Source organism: Kryptolebias marmoratus, linkage group LG5 (genome assembly GCF_001649575.2).
Source record: "Kryptolebias marmoratus isolate JLee-2015 linkage group LG5, ASM164957v2, whole genome shotgun sequence".
In the NCBI taxonomy this organism is placed as follows: Eukaryota; Metazoa; Chordata; class Actinopteri; order Cyprinodontiformes; family Rivulidae; genus Kryptolebias; species Kryptolebias marmoratus.
In genome coordinates this window covers 13145910-13155791 of record NC_051434.1, presented here as the reverse complement: position 1 = coordinate 13155791, position 9882 = coordinate 13145910, and the positions used below count along the sequence as shown (strand labels likewise).

Genomic DNA, 9882 nt, shown 5'->3' with positions numbered 1-9882 from the left:
CCCCCCCCCCCCCTTCAGCTCCGCTCTGGTTCCCAGATGTCTGCAGACCTCCTGAACGCCGCGGAGGCCGAACGCAAACAAAATCGAAATGGAGCGACACGTAGGACTGCCGCGGGCGTTAAGCGGTCCCAGAGCGGGGCTTTGTTTACGTGCGTGCAGACGACTTGACCCCGGAAAAAAGTATATTATTTCTCTTTATCGAAGTCTTTGTGTGTGAGAGCGACTGTGACCAAGACAAACGGTTTGTGATTCTGTTATATGTGTACTTTAACACGTGTATTACAACACACACACACACACACACAAGTGGATGCATGTGCACTTGTTGAATACATGATCTATTCCTGGCCCTGCTAAGGAAATGAGGGGAGTCGAAGCAGGCCATTTGGATGCAGATCAGGACAGACGTGTGTATGTGCTTGGTGGTTTTCTGGTAAAGGGGAGGGGGAAGGAGGGGGCAGTGGAATCAACACCAGACCATCTATTATAATGACAGGAAGCAGGAAGTGCAACCCCTTCACAGTCACATGGCTGCCAGCTGCGTTGGCAGCCAGAGGAAGGAAGATAAAGAAGATGATAGCCAGTGTGTGTGCCTGAGCCTAAATTTGGGGAGAATTGGTCCTTTTTTTAAAAAAAATTCCAACACGTTACAAAGATGTACAAATATCTGCATACACTACTGGAAAAGAATCAAAATCGGAGCACGTTCAATTGTTTTCCTTTCAAATGCTCATTCTCTTCCCACAAAAAAAAAAAAGGAGCTAAATCTTTACGCCTTAAACCGCCAGCGCAGGAGGAAAACCTCAGCTTTGGACCATATGGTTGTGTTTAGCAGCTGCAGCTTTACACACATCTGAAAGCCCACTTGCACAGATACAAAAATGCACATACTGTATATATGTACAGAAAACGTGTATTTGACTAATATACGGTACTGTGTGTCAGTCAAATACACACAAGCAGAAAAACAAATTTAAAATATTAATGTCCTGAAGACGCAGCTTTCTGTATCAGCATTAGAGTCGGTGCAGGCTTCAAAATCCAGAAAAAAATAAGGTTGGGTGAATCACATTTTTTACCATTTACAAGCAGAAGTCATCAAGCTTTCCTGCTAAACAATAACTGACAAACAGACTCCTGTCAGATTCTCCTTGCTTTTATAATCAGTCCAGGTTATCTGGCTTAGAACGGGTCAGCTAAAGCTGTTTAACCACAATCTCAGTCCAGCAAACCCCCTAAAACTGCTTCAAGCCAAGTCACTCGTGTAAGAATACTTGCCCTCACGCGTGTGGGCGAACGGCGTCTGCGTCTCCTTGCTGTAGGAGACCACCTCTTTGGGCAGGAAGTCCACCTGGGTGATCTTAGAGGCCCCCAGCCTCTGCATCCTGCGCCTGTTTGACAGCAAAGACCCTCGTGTTAGCACTGCCACGCTGCAGGGAAAGCCCAAACTGTCCTAAAAACAGGGTGATGTCTTACGTTTAAAAAGGCAATAAGCGACATCTAACCCTTATAGTTCTTAAACGTCAAGTATCTTTAAAAAAAGATAAATAATGATCCTATTAAAATAAGGTGTTTCTGTGACATGTACCCGAGCTCTGAATCCACCTGCAGCTGCAGCACGGAGGGGTCGGTGTCCCACTGCAGCGTCCTGATGTCACCAACAGGGGGCGGTCAAGAGAGAGAAATGCACGTTTACAAATATTACACATACGCTGCAACGAAAGGCGAACAAATAGGTCTTACCGCACACATATGCACGCAAAGATCCACAATCTTATAAAGAATTTCTCCTTCCTTTAAAAACATGCTTTTAAATTGCATTCTCTCATATTTAATCTGAGCGCCGTCAACATCCAAATTTGAAAAACTCAAAAACTAAAAACCTGTCCTTGCCTGTTCGTGACTGAATTTTGTCCAATTCTGCACATTAAAGAGCTGAACCCTCCTGCTGATTTGAATGTGGACACCCTCAAATTAAAATGAGAATTTGCATTTTAATTAGTCACTTCCTTCACAACTGTGAGGAGATTGTATAATCTTTCTGAAACAGCTTCTATAACGATTGTGTCCAAATATATGAAGCGTAAGGGCATGACTGAATGAAGCGCTTCATGTACAGGACAGTGTAGGTGCCTTACTTGGTAAACACAGAAGCGCTGAGCTCCCAGAGTTCGGTTTCAGCTCCAGAGCGCACGGCTTTCGGAGAAATCGAAGAGTAACTGAAACCTAAAGAGTTTGGTTGAAACAGTAGCAGCTGTAAAAAGATGGCGCTGCATCTTTTAATGACATATTCCAAGACAGTCGGTGCCGAAACATAGCACGAAGATGTTTTGTTAGCTTTGACAAGGCTGTCGGCGCTGTGAAAACTAAAAAACGACCTCTGTGGGCTCAGCTCAAGCGAGAAGACACGCTTCAGCCTGGTATTAGAGGAGTCAGTGGGGCTTAGGGCAACAAGAGGCCAGAGAAAAGAGGAAAGGAGGAAAGAAGGACGACACAGCTTTGATTTTACAAAACGTGATGGGAACACTTCCACGGTGGGAACCTGTCGGGTTTCAGGGGAACCTCAGCGAAGGAAATAAAAAAAATAATAAAAAAAACAAAGGATTGGTGGGTTTGACAGGAAAACGCTTACCTTGTGCTTTGTGCTTGGGACTTGTTTTTAGAGAAACCTGACCTATGAAGGGACACACACACACACACACGCAAGCACAAATGGAGAAGCTGAAAATGCCATGCCATCATCCGGGGTGGATTCGAGGGAGAAAAACATGGTGTTTCTTCCAGGCGTTACTGCTAATTTGTAAAATCCAATCGGTAAAAGCCCTTGCACAGAAGCATTTTATTTCTCTTTTACACTTTTCACTCACTCAATTCCACCCCCAAACAACAAATCACTCACAATCCCTGAAGGCAGCACTCGCACATCGACCTCACAGTCAGCCGACATTAAAAAAAAAAAATTTAAAAAAAAAAGGAAAACGGAGAGCGCTTGATGACCACTGTTGTAACAGAACGCACCACAGCAGCCATGATGGGAGTGCGTAGCCTTTAAAGCAGTGGCAGAAATATACAATTTTACATTCAGTGCTTCCTCGCACAAATAATCTGCAACTACCTGATCAAAGTCAAAATCAGTGGTCATCAAAACACTGAATATTGTGACAGAAATGACTCGAATACCACATTCGAACCTTATGAGGCACCTATATTCACCTGAATCTGTTGTGTTGAGATCAGGGGGGAAAAAAACAGAAGTACATTAAATTAATGAAGCTCATCACAATCAAAGGTCTGTTTAAATTATCAGTTTCTTGATAATATGCCTCAAATCTAGAACGTATCTTTGTTTTTTTATTTGAATACTACAAGTTATTGACAAAATTGGCATTATTTTATCTTTCAGTTTAATGCAAAACGGAATTAGAAGTGTTCATAAAGGTGCTAAATGGATGTTGCTTGAACTCGTGTCAAAGGAAGAACTTCTGCCTAATTTACCTGCCGGCTGCTCCTCCATCAGCTGAGTCCTGACTCCCCGTCTCACTGGGTGTGCTCACTGATTTGGAGGGGGAAACGGGGGTCGGGACTAAATATTTCATAAAAACAAACAAAACAAAACAAACAGCATTGAAAGGAGTGACAAAGAAGAGCAAATGATGGACAAAGAAAATGAGCACGTTGAAATATGAACAAGAAGTCTTTTGAGTATTTCTGTTGTCAGTCTGTGCTCAGGTTTTTTTTAGGCACATTAAAAATAGCTTCAGGTTTTTCAAAAAAAAGTATGTCAGCGACCCACTTTAGAGGCATTTAAGGTGTTATTACAAAGTCAGACCACTAGAGTACAGTGGTCTCTAAGGAGCTTGCTGGAAAGACATCCAGAGCTTTACAAATGTAATCTACAGAGCTGGAGGATTTTATATTAGAGCAAACGTAAGGGCAGGGTTCTTTTTCAAAAATAGTGAGCGCACACAAAGGAGTTTCGTTTACCCAGCGGAGGCTCGGGGGAGATGCCAATGCTCTGCAGCAGGGCCTCGGTCTCCCTGCGCTTGCGGTCCAAATCAGAGTCTTCCGGGGTCACCTCCGCCTTCTGCTGGCTGTCTGACTGCTCCGGACGCACAGACAGAAATGTCGTCTTAGTCAGCATCAGGAATCCTTTCCAGCGAACACAACGCGAGGCTCACAGAACACATGGACGCACTTGTGTATTTGCACATTTCAACCCAAAATCCCAACCTTTTGTGACACAAAAAGCGGTCGATCGCAGAAACAACCACTGCTACGAGGCCGTGTGTTTTTCTGTACCTCTTTCTTCTTCCTCTCCTCCTCCTTCCTCTTTTTCTCCTCCCTGATCTGGGCGAGGCGCTGCTTCTTGCGCTCAAGCTCCGCTTTTAGGTCACTTTTGTCCGACATGGTGTCCTGTAGACCTTTAAGTGGAGAGACTGTGAGAGACATATGACAACTCTAAGACATTTATTTTCTTTTTCTTTTACCCCGTGATACAATAAAGACGTGTTTAGGTTCATCCAGTAAAAAAAAGCCTTACTTAATGCTCAGAGATTACCCTGGGTGTGTCAGAAATACGCCTTTTTTAAAGCTGACTTATAAAAAAAATAGGACTACAGAGATTAAAACACTTGTGCCTATTTTAACAGAGCTTATTCACTTTATAAAAGCTACATTTGTGCAGACACATGACCTAATTAACTCTTTTCTCAATGATGTAACATCAAAGTGTAAAATGATGCACCCTACATTGACATTTGTTTACTATTTCATGGAAATACTTCAATAATTTAGCACTTTTATTCACGTTTAATGGCTGCAACAGGAAACACTGGAGCAATAATCTGCACAAAAAGATGAGGACTGGTTTATTTCTCTGTTATTACAAGAGTAAACCTTAAGAAATGCACAAAGGAGGGCGAGCCATTATTAAGTGCGTGGTAAATTAACAGGGTAAGGCTAGCAGGAAGTTAAGCTAGCTGAAAACACCACAGCGCTAAAGGTTTTTTGTTTAATTACTGACAGCTTTAAAACAAAAATGGAGCCCCTCTTAACACCTTTATCTTGTTTTATTTTAAACTATTTCGCTCGTACCTCGTCCACTTGTAGTGCTAAATGACGTGTCGCCGGTAAAGATGCTGTCTCACTGCTGCATCTGGGCAAAGGAGGGGTGAAAAATTAAAAAAAATATAAAAATAAATCAACACATCCCTCCGTCGCTGCCTTTATATCGCCTCTCCTGACCCCTGTTAAATCACGTCCTGACAGCAGAGGCTAAAACAGCTCATTTCAGCCACCGAGCACCGAAAACAGGGACGAAGCAGGTGCAACAACACGCCGACAGATACATCCTCAGGAAGAGCTGACGGTGGATGCTGGAAAGACGGAGAAGAAGAAGGAGGAGGAGGAGGAGAGGAAATCCCACTTTAGCGTTGTCATAAGCAACCGCACCCCCTGGAGGCCATTTGGGGAATTACATAAACAAATAACAACACATTGAATAAATGAATGTAAGAAAACGCAGCTATAAAGTTATATTAGTGGGCTAGTTTATTTTATAGGAAAGAAAACATACTTATGTGACTCAAAGGGAAGATAAAAGAGAGCTATAAAGTTGTTTGCATTACAATTTGGGTGAAGGATTTTGAGAGGTGGGGTAGCTTTTCCCAGTCAGCTGTGTTTAATATGTTGAACAAGGACAAACAAACCAGGTTTTAAAGGGAGAGGGGGAGGGGGATACTGCTATAGTGCAAGGAAGATGTCACAATTTCAGTGCAGAATACTAAAATAAAGATGCTGAAAATAGCCAACAAAAACAGAAAGAGAGGAATTAAATGGCAAAACGAACAAGCTGCTGAAACGGATGTTGTTTATGTGCGGAAAAACTCCAACGGCACACCATCAGCAACACCCAAAGAGGAGAAAATCAGATTCCAGTCAGCTTGAAACAAGCAGTCCTGGACTCCAGGATGGTTGGATGAAATTCAGTGATCGATATCGATCCGCATTTGGCAGGAAGGGGATGCTGGAGCCTTCCTTTGGTGTGGGTCCAATAAAAGGTGGCTGCGTAATAAAAGAAGAAAAACGACACTGTTGTTGAGCATTTGGGATTGTGCTTTATATCAGTTGAAGGACCGAGGATGGTAGTTACAACCATTATGGCAAATACACATACACAGGAAAATATTGGACTTTTTTATTTTACTTTCCAGCAGCTGGAAATTGGTTTGTTCATATTTTCAACTATCTATATATGGTTTTATGTTTAAAAAAGACGTCTTTTTCAACAAAATCATATCACAACATATACAATTTAACTTAGTTGTGTTGTAATTTATCACATCCAGAGTCTACAAATATATATAAGATGCTGTCAACCCTTCTTATCTTCCTTCTTGTTTCAAAGCCAAATTTAGTTTAAGAATCTTTCAAAGTAGTCTCAATCAGTTCTTTGGGTTTTTTAAAGGTCTTTCAGTGTTTTTTTTATATTAGTTTACTGAATATTAGTCTATTAGTCTACTGAATACTGTTTTTTTTCCATCAATTCAGCAAAAGAAATGAGGACAAATCAGGTTATTGTGTCAGGCTGCTGGTAGCAAAGTCTCTGAAGATCCAAATTAAAACTGGGATCTGTGTTAGGTTTTCTAAAACCTAGATGCTGTGTGTCTGCTGAAATATATTATTAGATATTATAGCTAAAAGAAGCAGAACAATAGTTAAAAGCTAAAGTAGCAAAAGGCTAGCTAAAAACTGAAAGAAGCAAGCAATAGCTAAAAGCTAAAAGTAGGAAAACACAAGCTCAGTACTTGAAATAAGTAAAATGCAAGCTAAAAACAGCAAAAGCTTGGCTAAAAGTTAAAAGTGGCAAAAAAAACTAGCTGAAATCTAAAATAGCAAAAGGCTAGATAAAAATTAAAAGATGCAGAACACCAGCTAAAAGCAGAAAAACACCAGCTAAAACCTGAAAGGAGCAAAACAGTAGCTAAAAGCTAAAAAAAATACCAGCTAAGTACTGACAGTAATCAAACACAAGCTAAAAGCAGCTAAAAGTTGCAAAAACTGGATGAAACCTAAAAAGTATAGCTATAAGCTACAAGCAGCAGAACCATAGCTAAAAACTAAAATAAAAAACGAAAAAAACGAAAAATAGAGCAAATATGACAAAGCAAATTTCAAAGACAGCAATGTTGTTTTTAAGGAACTGAAGAGATTTTAATGTATTTCTTTATTGAAAATAAAATAAAGTGTAAAAGTTAGAGAAAAAAACGAAGGTGGCCCATCTTCTAAATGAGCTGAACGTTTTGATATATGACTGCAACAAAGGTACAGAAAAAAATAAAAAAATAAAAACAGGAAATCACTATGTGAAATGAGGGGGGGTCCGCAAGGGATGCTGGGTAATTACTAGAGAGACGCTAGCATCCTCACAGTGGCTGTAAAAACGAGCTGAACTCTGTGATATGACTAATCTGGGATGTATATGTTGAAGTTAGGATCTTTTGTGTGTAACATTTAGCTCCTTATAGCTGTTTTGCTAAACCAGGAGTGTGAAAATCGAAGCTAGTAGCTCAGAGTGACTCTTTTTTTTTAAATAACAGCATTGAAAACAACAATGTAAGCACAGCAGCTAGGTTGTAGCCCTTCCAGAAACGGTGGCAGTCAGTCAAAACAGTAAAAAAACAAAGAGGAGTTCTGGATATCTCGTCGGTAGGTGATGCTACAATAAAGAAATCTGCTGTCGGAGCGCAGCCTGTTTACAGTTAACTGTCTGCGGACGAGGCTCCGCCCACATTTCGAAACTGCCCGGACGCCGATTGGTTGACAGCGACGTCACTCTCCCATCTCCGGCGCGACGACGTAATCGGGCGAAGAAGTTGACTCCGAGAGAGAGAGAGAGAGAGAGAGAGGGAGGGATATGGAAGCGAGCTGCTCGGGGCGCATACCGCCGGGGAGCTCACGGTAGCCTGCCTCCTTGGAGGATGGTACGAAGGAGTTCTGCGTGACGCCGAGCTGCTCGTCCCGCGTGGCGAGAATCTGGACCGAGCGGTCGGACGGGAGAAAGGGCAGCCCGTTCCGTGGTTGTTGTTGGAAGGGGGGCTGCAGAGAAAGGGGGAGGCAAAAATGAGGTTCGCCCAGTTTTTGTTGAAAAACGGCTCTCTAGCTGGGATACCCAAACAAGTGGAGAGGTTCTCCAAGTTCTCCCCTTCTCCTTTGTCCATGAAGCAGTTCATTGACTTTGGTAAGTGGTGTTATTTTGTTGTGCAGTGTGTTCCTGTTACATAACTCCTGTTCCTTATTGTCTGCCTCAGGCCATGCACAGACAGCTGCAGGGCCATGCTTCCCCTCTTTTATATCTATAACCAGTTGCATGCTCTTGTCGCTGCCCCTCATGGGACTCCAGGTTCTGCCAATGCATGTGAGAAGACCTCCTTCGTGTTCCTGCGACAGGAGCTTCCTGTCAGGCTGGCCAACATCATGAAAGAAATCGACTACCTCCCGGACAAACTCCTCGGCACTCCATCCGTGAAGCTCCTGACCAGCTGGTAGGGGATCAGGACTCCCTTTTTTTACATTGTCGTGCTTGTTTTTGTTTCAGTGATTCAGAATAGGAAGGTTTCTGCTGCCACATCATCTCTGTTTCAGTTCGAAAAGATCAGGGTTAGTTAAAGTCCTACCAACCCTAATAAGATTGCTATTTTATCCCTGTGTAACGTGACTTCATTACTCACGTTGTGGGCATTTACATCAGCGATTTACTGAGTGATGTGAGCTATAAATGACTGAAGAATGTCTGCTTTTTAAAACACAAGGACCACCATTTAATAACGTGCCTACAGTCCTCAAACAGGAGCTCTAAACCAAGCCCTGAAGGCTGATTTTAGAGGGATCGTTTAAAGGAGAGGGGGCATTATCTGTTATAATGTGTCGCGGGGTGTGTTAGCGTCCGGTTTCAGTAACAGGCGCGACCTCTTGGGCAGAAATAACTCCGATCGCACGGGTTTCCAGTCACTAGTGATCGGTCCTGCTCATCGACCTGGGAGGTGTTCCACTTTGACCTTTACAGACCGGCTTCGGCTCTGGGATTCTGCTGGGTTTCCTCCCGCAATGTGCTGACACTTGTTGTCCTTTTAAAGCAAATATAACTGAGGTATAGGGTCAGACCTTGGGCCTTTTCACGCAGAACTTGTGTCAGTTGTTGGCTTGCTGGAGCACATTAACTTTCTCCCTGTAAGAATGTCGCGCATACCATTGTTATTAGTGTTCTCCTAATGGTGGACTCATGGATATTATTATTATTATGAGCCAACATCAGAGTGGCTTTAGGTTGCTTAGAAGCTACGTTCGGTTCCTCTGATGCCTTGTGGTCTAAAACATAATTTATTCTTTCTTTGCTGGTTGCCAACTCATAGCGAGGATAACAATACTCTTACATTTCTTTCCATTAGTAGGCAATCAGTGACCTGAAAGTGTCCCCCCAGATGTTTCCAAGCTGCTAAAAGACCATTCAGGGTGCAATCAGCCCATCTGTTGTGGTGCAAACCCGTTTTGTCGAGTAGCCGTAATAACGTGCTTGTGGTTTTGACCTGAAGGTACGAGTCAGCCAGCTCGAGTGGCGGGACTCGATCCGTTTCTGAGGGCTGAAGGTGACTTGAGGGACACGCTCGGCACATAGAAAGCAAAGTTAGACTGCCAGTCAGTCACCTTTTACCCAGTTGTTCTGCAGCGAGACAGTGTAGGAGTGTGTGCGTGTGTGTGTGCGTTCATGAGCTCGCCATTCAAGTCCTGTTGATCCTCCGGGAAGCGTGCGACGTGACAACAGGCGGTGCAGTTTCAGATAAATGCTGTTGGTCCTTTTTTTAAAGCACCCCCTCCCACCCTCCC

The 9882-nt window shown here is 42.9% G+C and overlaps 2 protein-coding genes across 9 annotated transcripts in view; one reads left to right on the top strand and one right to left on the bottom strand.

Annotated features, from left to right (window-relative positions):
* LOC108241504 (cytoplasmic dynein 1 intermediate chain 1) overlaps window positions 1–5373 on the bottom strand; it is a 56974-nt gene extending 51601 nt beyond the window's left edge. Inside the window, exons 1-8 of one of the 6 annotated variants that reach the window (XM_037975657.1) lie at window positions 5095–5373; window positions 4300–4436; window positions 3985–4099; window positions 3496–3583; window positions 3214–3219; window positions 2633–2674; window positions 1589–1648; window positions 1279–1391 (exon numbers count right to left, since the gene is read on the bottom strand). In XM_037975657.1, coding sequence (XP_037831585.1) covers window positions 1279–1391; window positions 1589–1648; window positions 2633–2674; window positions 3214–3219; window positions 3496–3583; window positions 3985–4099; window positions 4300–4407 — 532 coding nt within the window. In that variant the 5' untranslated portion in view covers window positions 4408–4436; window positions 5095–5373. Of the gene's footprint in view, window positions 1–1278; window positions 1392–1588; window positions 1649–2138; window positions 2227–2632; window positions 2675–3213; window positions 3220–3495; window positions 3584–3984; window positions 4100–4299; window positions 4437–5094 lie in introns of those variants that run through there. The other 5 variants (XM_017425707.3, XM_037975659.1, XM_037975658.1 and 2 more) reach the window with 5 other exon arrangements.
* Window positions 5374–7469: 2096 nt separating this feature from the next.
* The window catches only part of pdk4 (pyruvate dehydrogenase kinase, isozyme 4), an 8502-nt gene continuing 6089 nt past the window's right edge, over window positions 7470–9882 (top strand). Inside the window, exons 1-2 of one of the 3 annotated variants that reach the window (XR_005233169.1) lie at window positions 7470–8239; window positions 8402–8543. Coding sequence is in view for 2 of the 3 variants with exons in the window: in XM_025007854.2 (XP_024863622.1) it covers window positions 8122–8239; window positions 8402–8543 (260 nt within the window). In the remaining variant the exon portion in view is untranslated. The remainder of the gene's footprint in view (window positions 8240–8401; window positions 8544–9882) is intronic. The other 2 variants (XM_025007854.2, XM_017421984.3) reach the window with 2 other exon arrangements.